We start from the raw sequence: 19,903 nt of genomic DNA on the forward strand, positions 1-19,903 counted from the left end.
AGGTTGGCTTCAATCTCGGAGATCTGCCTGCCTCTGCCTCTAGAGTGATGGGTTTAAAAGTGTGCACCACCACTGCCGAGCCCAAAGTTCATTTTCTAAAACTGGTTTGTCACTGATAAAAGATGCAAAGTTCCACTAGGCCTGAGGAGTATGGATCTTCTGGAGTTGGCACAGGCCAGCCATGAATGAAGGCAGCTTTGACATAGATCTTTATTCATGGCTGGCCTCTCACTTATACCAACAAATCTTGGGCCTTGAGTCTGTTAGTGGCAAGAAGAAAGTTGTCTATCAGCTGGTCAGTGGTGGCACATGCCTTTAATCCCAGCACTTGGGAAGCAGAGGCAGGCGGATTTCTGAGTTCGAGGCCAAGCCTGGTCTACAGAGTGAATTCCAGGACAGTCAGGGTTACACAGAGAAACCCTGTCTCGAAAAAACAAGAAAGATAGAAAGAAAGAGAGAAAGAGAGAAAGAGAGAAAGGGAGGAAGGGAGGGAGGGAGGGAAGGAGGAGAGAAGGAAAGAAAGTTAGTAGTTGTCTATCAACATGAGGCCGACTCGCAGCACAAGGAAAAATAGAAAGCAGCCAGCCAAATGCTGGGAATGCTGGGAAGTACCTAGTGCTTCTCATGTATGCCTTATTAGCATCAGACAGTGGAGCACAGGAGCACCAGGACAGTTTGGCAGAGTAACGGGATGTACAGACTTCAGGCATATGGTGGGAAAGAAGGTGAGCCATGGAAAGAGAGTAGAGGACAGCCTGACATTACCAAGGACGCTTGCTGTGCAAGAACCCACCTTCTGATGGTGATTGAACTACTGCTGCTTTAAAAAGGGAAGCAGGGGATCTGAGAATCAGCAACTGGCTGTTTACGTAAAGCAGGAACATCACAGAAATGCTTTCCCGGTGTAATTAGCCATGGCTGCCTGTAAGACACGCCTAGGTTGCCACAGAATCATTTTTTCCAAGGAATTGTCAAAATTAAGTTCAGATTCAAATGTTTACCAGTTGTTTCTGAAAACAGTTATTCTGGGCACCAAACAGAAGCTTGTAAAACTTATATTTAATGTGTGCAATTTCTATACCACATAATCTCAAGTATGATACTTTATATGTGTAATTCAATAGATTCTTGTATGGCAAACCTCACACATTTTCCTGGCATGGTTCTGGAAGGGACAGAACAGATTAGGGACCCACACATACAGTGTGCAGAGGTGGTCAATTCATCAGAGTTGCATGAAGCCCTACTATGTGCAGGATCCAGGCACTATAAGGCCATATCTGGCCTGCTACGGAAGAAACCAAAGGAGACTGAGCCCTACACAACTCTGAGCTGGAAGGTAGTTGTAGTAACTCATGCGCATATACATGTATTACCCATATGACATTCATGGCTATATTTCTCAATATAAACATATTTTTGGGAGGCTGTTTGAGACAAGGTTTCTCTGTGTAGCCCTAGCTGCTGTGGAACTCACTCTGTAGACCAGGCTGGCCTTGAACTCAGAGATCTACCTGTCTCTGCCTCCCAAGTGTAGGGATTAAAGGCGTGTGCCACCAACCATCTGACTGTATCTTTAACTAAAACTCACATGAATTCATACTGTTGTTCACAACTCTAAGCCATTAGATTACTGAGTGTTGCTTTTTCACTTGTCTGCCTGTAATTCCCACAGCACAGAGAGAAACCAGTTCCCAGGGCCTGCCATTCACATCTCAGTTGTCCAATGGCAGCACACGTCCTTGAGCACTATTTCAGACTTCTTATCCAGCATCAAGAGCACAACATATACTCCTATACAGTTCCATCTTTAGTATCATGTCCTGTGTGACTCCAGAGGTAAACTCAGATCAGCAAATTCTGCCCTCTGCAAAGAAGTCACCTTACAATTTGATGTGTGCGCTTTTGTTTTGCATCAATTCTAGGAGCCCTCCATCTCTAAGTTGAAATTTCTAGAGTAAGTGTGTTGAGGTCTTGGTAATATAAGGTTCTGTGGGTTGTCATAAAGACACTGTCATATATCTGCCACTACATATATGGAATTATCTCATGCTCTTAGACATACAAATATGGGCTAGAAGTACAGTTCACTGGTAAAGCTCTTGCCTAGCAAGCAAAAATCTCTGAATTCTATTCCTGACACTGCAAAGAAAAAACTGCCACCAGAAACTCCTTTGTGCTCCACCTACTCAGATCTCGATCTTTCTCAACCATTACACAACTAGGGATCTAGTCTCTACAGTTTTACCTTTTCCAGAGTGTCAAAGAAAGAAAAGAGAAAGAAACAGGGAGCCTTCTACTCTGGCTTTCACCTTGATGTACACATGACAAGTACTCTGTGTGGTGACAACACAGCTCATTTTACTTAAGAAAACACTATCCCTTGTGTTTGCCCACACCCTGCAGAAAGACATCTCAGATCCTTCATCTTTGACAACTATTAACAAGCTGCTGTGCTGCGCTCACTCTCTTGCTCTGTGTGTGTGTGTGTGTGAGTGTATGTGTGTGTGTGTCCTCTGTACCTTCACTGTGATTCAGACGCAGTAGGAGCTATGGCTGTTCCGTGCCTGCCTGGTGATGAAGGACCCTGAGCATCTTCTCATGCTCATTTGCTGCTGCCTGTGTCCCACCACCTCCTTAGTGATGCTGGTGAGTCTTCAAACCATATTATTTTCAAACAGGTGCTTGGCACAGATGGCTCCCAGTCTGTGCTTGTCTTCATGATTTCTTTTAACTATGTCTTTTCCACAATGGAATTAAGTCTTAATAAATTGCCAACTTACTGATTTTTTTCTTACAGATTGTCTTTTGGTTTCTTTTTGTTGTTGTTGTTGTTGTTTGTTTTTTGTTTTTTCAAGACAGGGTTTCTCTGAGTAGCCCTGGCTGTCCTGGAACTCATTCTGTAGACCAGGCTGGCCTCGAACTCAGAAATCCGCCTGCCTCTGCCTCCCAAGTGCTGGGATTAAAGGAGTGCGCCACCGCCGCCCGGCATCTTTTGGTTTCTAATAGCTCAACATCAAACCTAAGGGCACAGAGACTCTGCCTATGTCTTCTCCTAAAAGCTTACATCTGAGCACCTTATCTATTTTGACTGAATTTTATGAAAGGCTTAAAGTGTAAATTCATTTCAATAGAGACACACACAGAGACAGACAGCAGGACTCTTCAGTTGTCCCAGCACAGACTGAATCTACATTCTGTCCCCCTGGCCTAGGTGCCCCTGCTCTTCTGTTAACAGTGAATCTGTAATGTTTGTCATCTCTTTTTCCCAGTACTACACTGGTTATTCCAGGTCTCTAGTCTTCCTCACAACCTTTGGAATGAGTCTGTTGGGTTGTACAAGCAGCAATTATTCTAGATGTCAAGTGGGAACTGACATCTTAATGACACTGAGTCTTTTCATCCATGAAGATGAAGCCCCTCCCTGCTGCCCCTCCCTATTTCCTAACATCTGCTTGATTACTTACATCAGTGCTTTGTAGCTTTCAACATATAAACTACATTTTGTAAAAATAAACACCTAAGTCTGTTTGAGTCCTGGTGTTATTATAAACAGTGATTTCAACTTTCAGATCCCAATCTTTCATTGCTAGCACAACAAAAGCAACCCTTTGTGTGCAATGAATGCCTTGCTTGCTTGCACATCAGTGCCAGGAGAGTTTGTAAAACTGATTTAGTTTTTAATTTTTCTATAGACAATCATGTCAACTGTGAATAAAGACACCTCAATTTCTTTCTCTTTCAACTGAATTTCTTTTATTGTTCCTATTTTATTTTCTTACATAGAACAGTGCCAGAGCACCACATTGTCTTACTTCAAGTCTCACGGGGTGTGCCCGGTGTGTCTTCCTACTAAGATCTCAGGGGACATGCCCAGTGTCTTCCTATTAAGATATCAGGAGGACATGCCCAGTATTAAGGATCATCTGGGATTAAGGATGCTATAGATTCCTCTAAAAGTCAAGGAAGTCCTCCTTTCTTAGTTTTTTCTTTCTTTTTTTGTTTTGTTTTGTTTTTTGAGACAGAGTTTCTCTGTGTAGCCCTGGATGTCCTGGAACTCACTCTGTAGACCAGGCTGGCCTCAAACTCAGAAATCCACCTGCCTCTGCCTCCCAAATGCTGGGATTAAAGGTGTGCACCACCACTGCCCAGCTCTTATTTTTTTTTTTTTTAAATCACAGATAAACATTGGATTTTCTTTCTCTTCCTCCTGCTCCTCCTGCCCATTAATACAGTGCTTAAACTAAATTTCTGAAAAGTTCAAACATACATAGAATGGCTGCTATATGGTCATGGAACGAAATAAGCTCTTATATCTACAGACTACTGTTTAATATATAACCTATCACTGATGTAACTTATTGTTTTGATGGCAGAGCTAGTACTCAGGGCTGTCTGGGTGTACAAGACATCTCTTGGGAAATGCCACAGCAGTATTACAGATGAACAGAAAAGAACGGTTGTGGGTAGAAAACACTTTATTCAGTTAGTCATCCACAAACAAAACAAAACAAAAAGCAAATGAGGAGAGAAAAAGAAAAAGTCCAGATTTAAAAATAGTGGGCTGAGAGATGGCTTAGTGGTAATAATGTTAGCTTGTAGGCAAGAGGACCTGAGTTCAAGTCCCCAGCACCCACATAAAAAGCTAGGAGTAGCTGTGAAGAGCTGAGATAGGAGGATTGCTGGAACTTATCAACCATCCTACTTGGTGAGTTTCAGGCCAGTGAAAGATCTGGTCTCAAGTGGGTGGGAGAGAAAGAAAGGAAGAGGTGGACTCCACCCAAGGCATGGCACCTAAGAGCAACCTCTGGCCTCCACATGCACACACATACATAAAAAGCTAACTGTCTTCTTCATCACCAAATTTTACCTTTCTCCTTCAGCAACTCTGACATTTCTGCAGATGAACATGGCCCCCCATCCCTTTGCCTCTCTGACTGCAGTAACTATGACCCCCAGCCCCTTCTGTCACCTCCTTCCTCACTGTCCAGGGCTGTTCACCTATGTTCTCACCTTTCTTTGAGTCCTTACTCTCCTTTTTCTTGTTCAGTCTCCTGGAGCCCTTCTCTTCTCAGGCAGATTGTTCTTGCCATTTGTCACTCACTCTAGCACCTTCTTTGAGGAAGTCCCCTTGCCCCTCAGTCCTTCCAGCTGTGTGCATGGACTGACTGCCCACATTTCCTCCCATGCTCGCACCTGCAGGCTGTAAATGGAATCAAAGATACTTAAGTGCTATGTGCTCTCTCAGCTGGGCCACTATCAGTGCCTGGGACTTTCTCACGGTCTTCAACAGTAAGCATGCTTCCTGCCCCAATGCCCCCTTTGTCTCCATTCTTCCACAGGCCTCATACTGTGCCTCTAGGCCACCTGCAGCTGTGTCTCCCTTACAACAGCTCCCAGGACTTCCCTTTCCCATCTCCTCTAGGCCTTTGTCACACAGACCCTGACTCTCCTCACCTTTGGATCTCCCTGGCATCCTGAACCCTTCCATTCAGACATGAGCACCGTCATGGGTCTGCCCACTTGAGAAAAGGAAAGTCCACGGCCTTCCTGGATACCACTGGCCCCTCGTCCTCCCTTTATGTGCAGAGAGAGCTGCTGCAACTGCAGCACTTACTCCTGTCCTGTCCACAGGCACTCCACCTTGATGTGTGCCTATGGCTAAGACCCATGGGCTCTCTACCAGCTCTGCTCAGGTCGCCTGAGCGCTCCTTCACTCCTCAAGTGCACTTCCAGATTTTGCCCTTCTGTCAAGTTCTTCCCACTTAGAATGCCTCACCCAGCATCCTTTGCAAACCTCACCCTCTGCCCATGACAAATGTCAGCATCCTCGGTTCTCAAGTCCTCTTGAACACACTGTAGCCCTCACACTCTGAAGCCTTAACCTCTCATTTTTTGCCTTACCTGCCTTGCTTTTAACCAGGTGCTTTGAGCCACAGCACTTTCTCTCTGACGCTAATGAATCATTTCCTCTGGGTTGAGTACAGTTTCTCATTTAATCTTCAAAACCCAATTGGAATGATCCTCGACGAATATGAGTGCAGAAGCCAGAAGCTGGCCCAATATCCCACAGCTATCAAGCCATGGCTAAGGCTCACATCCAGCTGTGTCCCTGCACACACTTCAGAGCAGCTCTGAGCCTTCAAATCAAATGTAAGTCATGTATGTGTACTTTCAGATGTACTGCTGCCAGGTTCTCTCAGTAACACAAAGACCAGGGTAAACTCTACGGCATAGGGACACATTGCAGACCCTGGATGAACTTGGCCAAGTTGTACCATCCTGTCGCTGTATGAGAAAATCCTGAGGTGTTCAGATCCCACAGAGGAGCAAGCAGGCTGCGCAGGACACTTGCTCTGGGTTTCTGGTTTGGTCCCAGAATCCAAAATGCTCCAGTGGCTTCCTTCTAGCCTTCTGACCTTTAGGCTTTCCTTGCAGCCTCTGAAACATCTGCAGCCTGCTATCTGCCAGATGCCACTCTCTGTTACCCTTACAACAGCTCCTTAAAGTCGGTGCTGTTGATATTCCTAGGTACTGGTGAGGAAATGGAGGCTCTGAAGATGTCAGTGGCTTCTAGCTCTTATCTGGAGTCTAATAAGGTGTCTTTGTCTTCATGTGGTTCAGGTCTACTCATAAGAAGACCAGTGAGCTCATCCAAAGACAGCAATCCCAGCCGTGGGCCAAGGCTGGCCTCTGGCCAGTTTTCAAGCCAGAGCTCCCAGGCTATGTCCAGAAGCTGCTGGCTCTCCAGGAGCCTGCACTTCCTAGAGCATAATGTTTAAGAAAACATGGCTTGACGCTGGCTCACTGCACCCCTTGGTCTGGGATGGACACAATACAACTGCTTGCCACATGGGCTGTACTGCTCTTGCCAAGCTGACCTGGCAGCCCTGTGTAAAGCGGATTACAGAGTCCCCAAAAACCCACCCTCTGTGAGTTCCATGGCTGGCCCCAGGTGGGGGCTAGGTTGACTCCCAATCAAAGATTATTGTTAAGGAAACTATGAATCCTCTGATAGCGTAAACACATCTGGCTTTCTCTCCTCCTCTCCCTCTTCCTCCTCTTCTTCCTCTCCCTCCTCCTCCCCCACTTCATCATCTTTTTGTTTTGTTTTTGAATTTTGTGTTTTGTTTTGTTTTGCTTTTGAGACAGGGTTTCTCCATGTAGCCCAGGCTGTCCTAGAACTTGCTCTATAGACCAGGGTGGACTTGAACTCAGAAGCCCACCTGCCTCTGCCTCCCAAGTGCTGGGATCAAAATGTGCACCACCACACTGGGCTTCTTTTCCTTTTTTTAAAAAAGTGAACTCAGTTTGAAAGGAAAAGATTTACAATAAAAAGAGAAATCGCTTCTCTATTTAAATAGACTGCAGCCCTGCTAGCACTGAGGCAGTTATGTTTGTTGTACTCCGCTCTTTCTGTGCCTTGTGCCTCGTCAAACAAACAAACGAACAAACAAACAAAGCATTCAGGCCCCAGCCTTGATCTTCAGACTACAAGCCAGTGCTTGTCCAAGACTCCTGCTGCCCGTGGACGGATGCAGAGGCAGCAGAAGGCTAAGAGGTTGAGCAACAGTGATGTACAGGGCCAGGCATTTCCGAGAGGGAAGGCCCAGATGAAACCAAGACTCCAAGGGAATGTGGGCCCCAGGACCCAGAGGGCCAGCCACACAATTATGCAACCTTTAGGTCACTGTCCTCACTGGACTCCTAAAGTCCCACTCATTGCTTCACGCATGTTCACTGAGGGTCCTTTACACAGGAACCTAACACTGACAAGATTGCAGGCTTGATGATGAACAGGACAGACAAGTCCTCACAGAGACCACAGAACACACAAACCAAAGGCAGTTAAACTGGGGACCACACAGAGAAAAACAAAGTGGTTGCAATGAGGTGTTTGATGGGTGCTCCCACGAGTTAAACAAGAAGGAAGAGTCCTGGGCCGGGAGCACGGGACATGGGAAAGAGGTACAGCAAAGAGGGCAGAGCCAGGGGCTAGAGCCTGGAGAAGAAAGGAGGCAGAGAAGTGAGGCAAACAAGGAAAGCCATGGCTAGATCCTCTCCCAACCACACCGAATCTATGGAGTGGCTGCAGCACAGGAGAGCCAGCCTCTCTAGCTTTGTGAACCACGATGGATGACAGTGAGCAGTCACAAAAGAGAACTGGGACCCAAGGCCAGGAGGCTGGCACTGACCCCTGAAGGGCAGTGTGCTGCCATGAGGACAGACACTCCAGGGACGTTGCTTACCTGGTTGAACCTCCGAGTAAAGGCCACAACGTTGGGGGCAAGACTGTGTTTCTCCTTTTTACTCCATCCGCAGCTGGCCAATTCCTGGGAAGCAGAGTCAAAAGGAATTCAATCAAGATGCAAAGCCACAGGTCATGTGCCTAAACTGTGAGCATGGAGGTGGGCAGGCCTGAGGCCTTGGCTATGCCTAAGCTCACCAGGGAGGGGCAGGGCCATGTCTGTAGGTGAGGGAGCAGCAGCAGGCTGAAACACAGAGTACTCTCCCCCACCACTGTACCCCATTTCCCAAGACTTCTCTGCAAAAATATTTACTATTGTCACTCTGCCAGCTTCTCTGGGATGAAGAGGGCTTCGTATAGAACAAATTGTCTGAGAGGGGGTGTCAATGCTTAAACCAGCAGGACTCACCCCATCCTGGATATAGCTCCAGGGCTCCAGGCTAGCTTAAAATTAAAATCTAGCTGAGGAATCTCAGATTTTTTTGGCCACACAGACATACTTCATTCTTGCAATCAGGTAACTAGAGGTGCTTCTGGGATTCCCTGGGATTCCTTCCTAAAGCTGCCGTCCCATTTTTATACAGAGACAAGACAGGACAGGAAAGTACCGCTAGTGCAAGCATGTGCCCAATTTCCCAGAAGGCTTAGCAGTATGTCAAAGTAGCTAAGTTTTACCAGTCAGCAAAGGTGACTTCTGTTTGGATAACAGAAGCCATCGTGTGGGGTCATGTCAAGGCAGGCAAGCCCAGGGTCTAGTTTATCAACTTCATACTCTACTTGGCCTGGGTTGTACACATGCCCCTCTTCTACCACTGCATGTGAGACACGTCACACCTGCATGTGCTGTACACATACCCTTCTCTGAACAAGCCACCTAGCCACCTGTTAGCAAGCCAGAATGCCCACCTCTACTGAGCTATAAGCATTCCCCTCTTAGAACAATGGAATAAGTTTCTCCTGCCATTTAATGATCATTAGACAGAGAGATCCTATTAAATCACACTTCAGTTATATCTAGGCATGAGGCTGGGGCCCAATCCAGCCTGAATTTGTCTGAGTTCCTGAACAATAAGGCAAACTGTATCCTCTGAGTGAACTTTTGGGGAGGATCCCTTATTTACCATCCCATGCCTGTACATAACTAAGCACACACACACACACACACACACACACACACACACACACACACACACACACACGACTAAAACCAGATGCATCATGGGAAAGGACATGTACAGTGTATGAAAGTTTACATAATTCAAGCTCACCAATCAAATCAGAGAACCACCCTTAGCAACCATGCTCTTTCTCTTGAACCCCAACAATAATCAGGAAGCTTGAGTTCCCTATGCATGTGGCCACTATCACTCTTGACAGTGTTGTTTCTTCCTGACATTCATTATTACTTTGCTCCACATAAAGTTTTCTTGTCACTTTTGCAATCTGTGTAAGTAAGAGGCCAAGAACCTAGGACAATTGGGAGGCTATACGAAGACCAAGGCAAGGCCCCCAAGTTTGTACTGTGGGGTGTCCTGACAGAGAAGGAAGGAGAAACTTTCTCTACCTAGACTTCTAAGACCCGCTGATTCCAACCAGGCTTTCACCATATCAGCCTTTTTAAAAAGTATACACCTGGACCATTTTAAGATCTTCAGTGAGAATCAGCTGCCAAGAGCTGGAATAAACATGGAAGTTGGGGTTGGAATGGTAGAAACAGAAAAAGAAAAGAACTTGTTGGCTGGACAGTTCCATCTGAAACAAATGCTCATCAGGGTATCTCAGGACCCAGTGATGAGTCCCAGCAGGTACCTGTGGGAAGCCAGCTCTAACTAAACTGCAGCCTGTGTGACTGAAAAAGGAACTGCCTGGACACAAACATACATGAAGACCAATCAGGAGCTGACACACCTCTTCCTGGCTACCTCACATCTGTAAACAACCACTGTCAGCCCCGTGAGGACAGTGAGCCAGGACCTGGACAAGTCTTTCTCAACTTCACAATTTTAGATCCCAAGTCTGAAAACAATATCAACTAAAACTAGCATATGACAGACGCCACTGGAGTAGATGTTCAGGTAATGCCCACACAGGCAGTCCCCACACAGGCCCTTCATGCCGGTTTTCTCATAAAAACCATTATCATATCCTATTTTAATTAGGGCTAAGTATTCATTCTCCTGAATGAATGCCATGACTCTACTTCTCAAATCACACCTAAATGAATCTCTTGGTGCTATAGGGTTCACCTGTTTGTTGTCTGCACTTTGTCTGAAATGTGTACCTGGATTCGTTTCCAGTGCATAGCTCACCAGTCTTGATGAAATTTACTCTCACTGTGCTGCACAAACCATTAAGCACACTGTAGAGGGATTTTAACCCAGCAGTATGGCTGTTCTGGCAAAGGATCATATCCAAAGACCTTCTGGGTCAATGTGATCCAGCTGGAATGCAGACACGCTCTGGATTACAGTATGATCTGGCTGGAATACAGACACATCCTTAGTACACACCACTAGTCCCTAATAATGAAGGTAGGGTTATAGAAGGAAGCAGCTATGTTTGAAAGTGACATCTAATTGAGGGGCAAAGTGAGGAATCAGGGAAAGATTTGAAAGAATGAGTCAGAAATAGAATATGCCCAACTCACCCAAGAAGAGAAGGAAGAGGGGCTTCTTAAGAACAAGGAGACAGAAAAAAGGTGGTATGGTATACGGTAGGTAGTGTGTGTGTGTGGCAGTTGTACAGAAACAGGTTACAGAGAGAACAAGCTAGACACAGGTGAAGACAGAACCTTAAGCTAGAGAAGGAGAAGGAGCCCGAAGATTAGAACAGATTGCCAAAGTTAGTCTGAGGCCAGGCTGAGCAATTCAGTCAGAAGCCAAGAGAAGCTGGATTGAATCAGTCAGCTTGGAGAGGAGTTTGAGCTAGAACAGCTGAGTTGATCCAGCCAGCCAGAGATCAGAAAGATCTAAAAAGGGAGAGCTTATTCAGCAGTAAGCCTCTAAAATTACAATTACATCTGGCAAATAAAAGTTACTTTTATAGCACATATTATATTGTTGCCCTGCTCCAGTTTGTCAGGGCAAAGGCCTCTCATTCCTGGGAACCCCAGTCAATGCTGAGAAAATGCAGATTTTAATCAAATATAAAACTTGTCCATTTAAAGAATGTTCAGGAATTAGACTGCTTAGTGTCTAATCTCAGATGGTGTTTCCCTCCATGTTTTCCTGCATTCAAAACTAAACAGCAGTAGCAGTAAATGTGTGTATGCCTGGTAAGGGTGTATGTGCATATGCATAGGTATGTGTGTATTTAGTTCAGACTCCATGTTCTTATTTCTGCACCATGACAATCTGGGAAGACACCTGGAAGAGGGGTGGTATAGACTCAACCCTGATCCTGGCTGTCCATACCCCAGTAGAAGACACCTGGAAGTAGGGTGGTAAAGAACCAGCCTTGATCCTGGCTGTCCATACCCCAGTGGCATGGTATCTATTTCTGTAGAATTTCTATTGCCATAAGATATAGGAACATGGAATGCCTAAGTCCTGTGGGCACTTGACACAGAGCTCTTCCCCAGTGATGGGGTACATATTGCAGTGAGGGTAGCAGGAGCTCTGCTCAGCACCAGCTCCAACACTAAGTGCCTCCTTTTCTCTCCCCTCCCACTACTGTTTTAAAAATGGCTTCTATTTCTCTTTTCACCTATGTCACATAGGTAAGAGTCAAGGAAGGTATTTTACACATCTACTCTGAATTGATTCTGTTTGAATATTTCTGAGGCCTTGATTTGAACACTGGTGTTTGGTGGAGGGGGTGGTGTAATCTGGCCGTTCTCTAGGGAGCCTTGTGCAGCAGGAGACAGAATTAAAACCTCATGGGACTGGAAAGATGGCTCAGTCGTTAAGAGCACTGGTTGCTCTTCCAGAGGTCTTGAGTTCAATTCCCAGCAGCCACACGGTGGCTCACAGCCATCTGTAATGGAATCTGATGCCCTCTTCTAGCATGCAAGTGTACATGCTGATAGAGCACTCATATACATAAAACAAACAAATCTTTTTTTAAAAAAAAAAGTCTAAAGCCTCCAGTATGTCTGAGAGGTGCTTTGACAGCCTGCATTGAGCAAATAAACTTCAAGTAGAAAAACCTCTGAATCCCAGTCCTGCCACCCTGTCACCAGAGTCTTAGGCATTGGTTCCATCCCTAAGGATGATGTGGATGCTGGCAATCTCCCTGAGCTGTAGATTTATTATTATATGTAAGTACACTGTAGCTGTCTTCAGACACACCAGAAGAGGGCATCAGATCTCATTATGGATGGTTGTGAGCCACCATGTGGTTGCTGGGATTTGAACTCAGGACTTTTGGAAGAGCAGTCAGTGCTCTTAAACGCTGAGCCATCTCTCCAGCCCACAGTGAGCAAGGCTTAATGCAGCAGGAAGGGGATCAAGAAGAGGTCTCTGGGAAGATTGAGGTAAGGGGGGGTGTGCAGGAGGAAGACTGTGGAGCAGGGTGGTAGCACACTGGGCATGCGGCCTGGCCTACAGCACATGCACTCAGCCCACTCTAGCTACACTGAGCCACTCTCTGGCCAACCTCCTTGGCGCTCTTCCCCTTCTGTGTTTGGCCTTACAGGCTTACAAGAGATTCCATCCCTGTGAAGTGCAGTTGGAAAATGTGAAGGAACAGAACAAAACTCTTCCAGTCACTGAAGCCTAAAAGGGCCCACGCTACAGAACTAATTTGATTGTGACCAAGTTAACACTGACCAAAGGAGACAAGGCTGATTCTAAAAGAAAAGGGGATCTGAGTTGAGACTAGGAATGTCTGGCAGCTCTAAATCCTGGATGAGCCAGGGTTGGCATGGTCTTCCCAATGCCCTAGACCTACAGAGCATCTAGGCTGGCTAGCTCTGACCCTGGGCTGAGGTCAAGAGGACATGAAAGGAGGCTAAAAGTCTCTGGGTCTTGCCTTCTGTCATGCAGATTCCCCAAGTCCATGAGAGAACAGAAGCTGAGAGGAGGAGCTGTGTGCCACTGCAGGTCTCCCTCCCAGAGGCCACACAAGCTGGCCGCATCCCTTAACTCAACCTTCCCAGAGACCCCTTCTTCTTGATCCCCTTCCTGCTGCATTAAGCCTTGCTCACTGTGGGCTGGTGAGATGGCTCAGCGTTTAAGAGCACTGACTGCTCTTCCAAAGGTCCTGAGTTCAAATCCCAGCAACCACATGGTGGCTCACAACCATCCATAATGAGATCTGATGCCCTCTTCTGGTGTGTCTGAAGACAGCTATAGTGTACTTACATATAACAATAAATAAATTTAAAAAAAAAAAAGAGCTGGGTGGGGTGGCGCACGCCTTTAATCCCAGCACTTGGGAGGCAGAGGCATGCAGATTTCTGAGTTTGAGGCCAGCCTGGTCTACAGAGTGAGTTCCAGGACAGCCAAGGCTACACAGAGAAACCCTGTCTCGAAAAAACCAAAAAAAAAAAAAAAAAACAAGCTTTGCTCACTAATAATAATATCAGATGTTTGGCACACTTCACCTATCTCTTCTCTTCCCTCCTCCATATCCTGAACTGCCTTCCTCACACCCTGTATCTTCTGCCACTGGTCTCTCCTCTAGCAATGTCAGCTCCTGACTGGGACACCAAGGCATGCACTGTCCTGTGAACCCTCTGTAAGACCATGTCTTTGCCTGACTGACCTTGTCCTCAGTCCCATCTTCCAGGCACTCTTTTCCGAGCGGCCCCCAGCACCACCCGGATCTGCGCATGTTTGCTGTCTACATCCTGCTGCTTGTTTGGCGATCACACATGTGCCATCGGCTTTAGCCCTGTGCTGACCATGTTCCTGCCCTGAGCTCAACCAAGACTCTGTGTTCCTTGATGGATACACCTCCTTTGGTTCCCACAAAGCACCTCAGTTTCTGCAGGGCCAGACCCAAAGGGCGTGTCTACATAGCTGCCATAAACAAAAATCTCAGCAACCTGGGATTCATTTACACATTCTTTTTGCCAGTCAAAGGCAAATGTTTATTAGTAGCACTATCTATGGAAAAATCTCTAACTGGCATAAAGACAACTTCCTTTTAACATCCTGACCTGTGTACATTCTTAGGCAACAGTAATAGTCAACATTGGTCTAGTCAACATTGGTCTTAGCTCATCTGACATAGCATCTCTGAGCCCCACAGTAGAAGGCAAGCCCTACCAGCTTTGTGCTTAGGGCCCTGTAAGTCAGACACCATGACATGCCCTAAGAAAGCTGTAACTCTGAGCACAGCGTAATGAAGTAATCTCTGAAAGAGTCTTCTTGGGGAAGGGTGGCATCATCCTTGACAACTCCCCCACCCCCATGGTGTCTCAACCTCCAGGCCATAGGAAGCTAGTATCAACATGTGGCCCTCCAAGTGTGGCTTAGATCCAACTTCAGGCTTCTCCAATACATGCTCTCTCAGCATGTCCACACCGGAAAACATGTCACTGGCTCAAACCTCCAGGACCACCATGAGTCTGGCACCAGTCACAGGCACCATGCCACCTCTGTAAGCCACTACAACCTTTATCCTGCCTCCTCCCACCCCACCTTCTGGAGGAATAAAAACAAAGACCATAGAGACAAAGAGAAAAACTGCCAGGTTCATTCATGGAGTTTTCAGAGGAACTAGCAGACAAAAGCCAGGAGGCCACTGAGCAGTGGGAGCAGGGCCAGTGTAGACAGGGATGGGGTCTAACTGAGGAAGGGGGTGCATTTGAGGGGTAAGAGTGGGTTCATAAGACAGACAAGCAATAGAGGGACCAGCAAGTCCCTGAGGGATGTACAGGCCTTTGCTGCCCACAGGAAGCTATCTTCCCAGAGTTGTACAGATGAGGAATGACAGCTCCCAGAAGACACTCTGATGCCTGGCAGAGAGCTGCCCTTACTTTCAGGAATAAGTGCTGAAAACATGTGCATCACAGAAAGGCTGGCCAGTATAGTGGTTAGGGAACCAACTGTACCTGCTGACACCTTCCCTCTATGGCCCAGGACAAGTCACTAAGTCTCCATGCCTGTCTTTACTTAGTCATCTGGAAATGGCCCTGAATCTCTGGCTATTGTACACTGAACAAGCCAGACCTCATCTAAACACAGCCCTGAGAGTAGAACTGCCATAATGAGCCAGCATTTGTATGTGCTTGGAACAAAGACTGGTACTTTCAACCAGGTAACTAAATTAATAAAACAAAACTCCCAGGAAGAGGAGTGATGGACAGGCAGAAGCAGGGTCAAGACCCTAGCTTAAGAGGATAAGGGGTTAGGACTCCCTTGTGCCTAGGAGGGCCCAGGTCAGCCGGCATGAGCTGCCAGACTTCCTAGGCACGCACTGCAGGCCCACAGATGTGCTAGATGCCTTGCTCGTGCCAACTCTGCATCTTACAACTAAAAGCACATAACCATCCTCACAACTTTCACCACTGCTCTTGACCTCTGAGCTCTAAAGAGAAAAACATGTAACAAGCAGGCAGCTGACCTGTCCAGCAGCAGGTAGGCAGGCTAGCAAGACTCCATCCTTACCTAAGCCAAGGGAGGGCTACTGGACCCCACAGGGACTCCAGCAAGTATGAGGCAATCAGGCTGCCACTCCCTACTGAACAGGACAGTCACTTTGACTATGCTGTACCCTAATGACTTTATTTTGTAAAACAGAGATTTTCTCCATTTTAAGTTCAAATGCTAAGGCTGTTTGACCTCACAACTGGTTTGCACAAGAAACAAAATATCTGCCCAGCAGTAATAACAGGGCACAGACTTATTTACATAAAATATTACCACCTACCAATATATCAAATTAAGTCAGGAATACATGGACATATCAAAACCTTCCAGATATCAAACCTGTGAACTTACCAAACACATCAGACCAAAAGACGATGTAATCCCCTGTCCTGGGTCATATAAAAGGTTCATAAAACACTGGGTGTAACTGTTCATCTTTCATCTTGTTGGCTTAGCTCCTCCTAGACTGGGCAGTGTCTGTAGTGGGTGTTTCCAGAGGTTTAACAGAGATAAGAAAGCCCATACCAACCCATGGGCTAAAGCCCCAGACTAAACAGAAGGGAAAAGGAAGAGAGCCAGCTGAGTATTACTTCTCAGTTTGTAGACCGATTGACGACATCAACCAGGCCACTCCCACTACCATACCTTCCCACCAAAAGTGATGACATTCTTCTGAACTGTAATAAGAATAAATCTGTCCTCCTGTGGTCACGCCTTCAACTGACCATCGGGTGTCTGCATCACATAACTAATGGGCAGTGTCCTGCCAACCCTGTCCCCAGGGTTTCAACTTGATATGGACAGGATAGCCCTGCCAGAACCGGCTCACTAAATGCACCCACAACCCCACACCTCCCACTCTAAGACTAGGTCATGCCTTCTCTGATCCACTAGCAATGACTCCTTTTATCTGTGGCTGCTGTTCACTTCTTAAGAAAGGCCTCTGTGACTCTTGTGTAGTCTCTCTGTCTCTGTATCTCTGTCTCTCTCTGCCCCCCCCACACACACACACACAAACAGGACAAACATGTAACCTGAGAGTTAGTAATTGAGATTGGAATAGAAGAACCTGTGCTTGTCAGTAGCCATGTCTGCCAAGTAAATCAGTAGTTTTTAGTGAACTGAAGACAATGAAATGGATGTCACCTGTGATTTTCTTGTAACTCAATAAATTCTGGTATTATGGAAAGACACAAACATGTTCACCATTTTCCAACAAAATATACTCATGACAAGGTGCCATTCAGACACTCAGACAGCTGGGTGACGCTATAACTTACCATGGCAGTGCCTAGGCAAGGGCTTCTAAGGGTCTCAGCATGCGTCAGAGCTGACTCAGGGATCTACCAAGCCAGAAAAGGGGCATGTGGCCTCTGGCTGCAAAGGCTGAATATAAAAGATAAAAGGGATTTTAGTCATAAGCTAACAGCTCTCCCAGGAGCAGAGATTCAGTGTAAACAGCAGCATTTCCAGTGTGCCAAATGCCCCAGAGGCTCTGGCAGGCACATGTGTTACCTACTGAGTCTACATGGTGACATGGGTTTAGTGTCATCTCCACTTGGTTAGACAAGGCTCAGAGAGACTGCCACTTACCTAAGATCACAGCTAGGGAGTAAAACTGGTTCTCACCAGGTCCCTATCTACTGAGAGAGCACATCCAGAGCCACATGCCCTTCCCAGATCTGAACACAGTAGGCGTAGTTACATACATGTACCACTGTCCACATAAGCCTGAGTCTTTTTCAGCTGACATAGTCACCGAGACCAGCTGTAGTCAAGGGTGAGAGAGAAACAGGCTTAGTCTGTCATTGAAATTGGGTTTCTGCCTATCACCTGTCCTCTTGATAAACCTCCAAACCACTGGCAGATACTGCTACACTGAATCCAAAGCAGGCAACACATTTGATTGACACTGCTCCTACAAGGCCTGATATGGCCCAGGAGGAAAAGCTTACAGGAAAGATAAACTCAAGCTGCCAAGAGAGTTGGGGTAGAAGGGCCCTAACCATCAATGAGTGACTCCACAGGATCTCTGGAAATGTGTGTGTGTGTGTGTGTGTGTGTGTGTGTGTGTGTGTGTGTGTGTATGTGTGTATGTGTGTTTTAACCTGGAAACAGAACCCCTAAGTAGACTATGGCAGGAAAGGCTGCAGAGGTGGTAGGATCAGCTGCCTGGCACTGGGATATGGGGGGCAGGGAGGGGCAGGGTCAAGTATCATCTTGGTTACCTTACCAGGAGCAAGAAGATGAAACTCGGGCAGAGGACAGGGCTCAGAAAGCATACTCATCAGGGGAAACAGGGTGAAGAAGTTGAGGTTTCCCTCTGACACTCCAGAATAAATCTTCACACTTGCTGGCATCTGGGGTTCTACACCCTGCAAGTCTATCAATCTGACCTGTCTTCATGAAGTGGGGGTAGAGTTCAGTATCCTGCCCTGGCCACACAGCAGGGGAAGAATATGGACAGCTACAACCAGATAAAGGAGTGAACCCACAACAGTGTAGCAAAAGGAAGGCATGGTGTTCTGAATGGGAAATTTATGGCTTGGGCAATGGGAAGGTGTAGCTGCCCAACAATTCCAGAAAGTAGAAGGGTAACGACTGGAGCGAGAAATAAGAGAGAATATGCAAAGTGGATAGAACAGGAACCCAGGGCTCAGTGAGTCAAAACTCCAACATGACCAGGAACGAAAGCAGTTTGGTTTTGGGTTTTCTTCTATAGTTTTGAGGGGAAAAATGATGCATGGCATACCACCTTTAAAATTAAGTTTACTCCAAAATGCATAATGCTATTATAAAGTCACACCCTGCTTATCACCCATTGTTTTAGTGAGGGTTTTACTGTTGTGAACAGACACCATGACCAAGGCAACCCTTGTAAGGACAGCATTTAATTGGGGCTGGCTTACAGGTTCAGAAGTTCAGTCCATTATCATCAAGGCAGGAGCAAGACAGTATCCAGGCAGGCATGGTGCTGGAGAAGGAGCCAAGAGTTCTACATCTTCATCTGAAGGCTGCTAACAGAATACTGGCTTCCAGGAAGCTAGGATGAGGGTCTTAAAGCCCACACCCACAGTGACATGCCTACTCCAAAAAGGCCACACTTTCTCAAACAGAACCACACCTTCTAATACTGCCACTCCCTGGGCTGAGCATACAACAAGCCATCACAATCCATTCCCTTGCCCCCCATAGGCTTGTTCAAACATATGAATCTATTGCGACCATACCTAAACATAACATAATGCAAAATACATTCAGTCCAACTTCAGAAGTCCCCATAGTCTATAGCAGTCTCAACAATGTTAAAAGTCCAAAGTTCAAAGTCTCTTCTGAGATTCATCCAATCACTAACTGTAATCCCCAAAACAAGACTGGAAACCAACTGGGCAAACTCCAAACTCTGCATCTCCATGTCTGATGTCAATGTGGTCTTCAGATCTCCAACTCTTTTCCTACCTTTGTTGACTGCAACAACTTCTTTCTACTGGGCTGGTTCCACTCAGCTTTCCTCAGCAGATAGCCCACGGCTCTGACATCTTGGATTATCTTGGGGTCTCCAAGGCAACTTCAATGTTACAGCCTTTTGTTTCAATGTCTGGGATCCACACATGATCTTCTGGGCTGTTCCAAAGGGCTGGCGTCACTTCTCCAGCTCTGCCCTCTGTAGCACGCTAAGCTCAGGTTGATCCGCTCCACTGCTGCTGCTGTTCTTGGTGATCATCCCATGGTACTGGCATTTCCAATACACTGGGGTCTTCCGTTGCAATTAGGCGGTTTCACCAATAGCCTCTCATAGACTCTCTTCATGGTGCCAAGCCTCAACTCCTTTACATGACCCCTTCAGTCCTGAGCCATCAACTGTAACTGAGGCTGCACCTTCAGCAATGGCCTTCCCTGGCCTCTCATAGTGCCAAGCCTCAGCTGCTCTTCACGACCCCTTCATGCCTTCAAAACCAGTGCCACCTGGGTGACTCTTACACATTTCCAAGTACAGCTGCAGCACGAGGTACAACGTTGGCTATCTCTGGAACACAGCTTCTCTGTGCTCTCAGAAAACACTTCCCAGAAGATTTCACCCTAGTGATGCTGGTCTCTTCTTAATCACCACTAATTT

The 19,903-nt window shown here is 46.5% G+C and overlaps 1 protein-coding gene across 12 annotated transcripts in view; it reads right to left on the bottom strand.

Annotated features, from left to right (window-relative positions):
* Positions 1-19,903, bottom strand: part of Ralgps1 (Ral GEF with PH domain and SH3 binding motif 1) — a 244,145-nt gene that overhangs the window by 145,250 nt on the left and 78,992 nt on the right. For 11 of the 12 annotated variants that reach the window (XM_031369895.1, XM_031369902.1, XM_031369903.1 and 8 more), the window contains one exon: positions 8,250-8,333. In XM_031369895.1, the coding sequence (XP_031225755.1) occupies positions 8,250-8,333 (84 nt within the window). Of the gene's footprint in view, positions 1-8,249; positions 8,334-17,066; positions 17,175-19,903 lie in introns of those variants that run through there. The other variant, XM_031369905.1, reaches the window with a different exon arrangement.

Source organism: Mastomys coucha, unplaced genomic scaffold (assembly GCF_008632895.1).
Source record: "Mastomys coucha isolate ucsf_1 unplaced genomic scaffold, UCSF_Mcou_1 pScaffold15, whole genome shotgun sequence".
Lineage (NCBI taxonomy): Eukaryota > Metazoa > Chordata > Mammalia > Rodentia > Muridae > Mastomys > Mastomys coucha.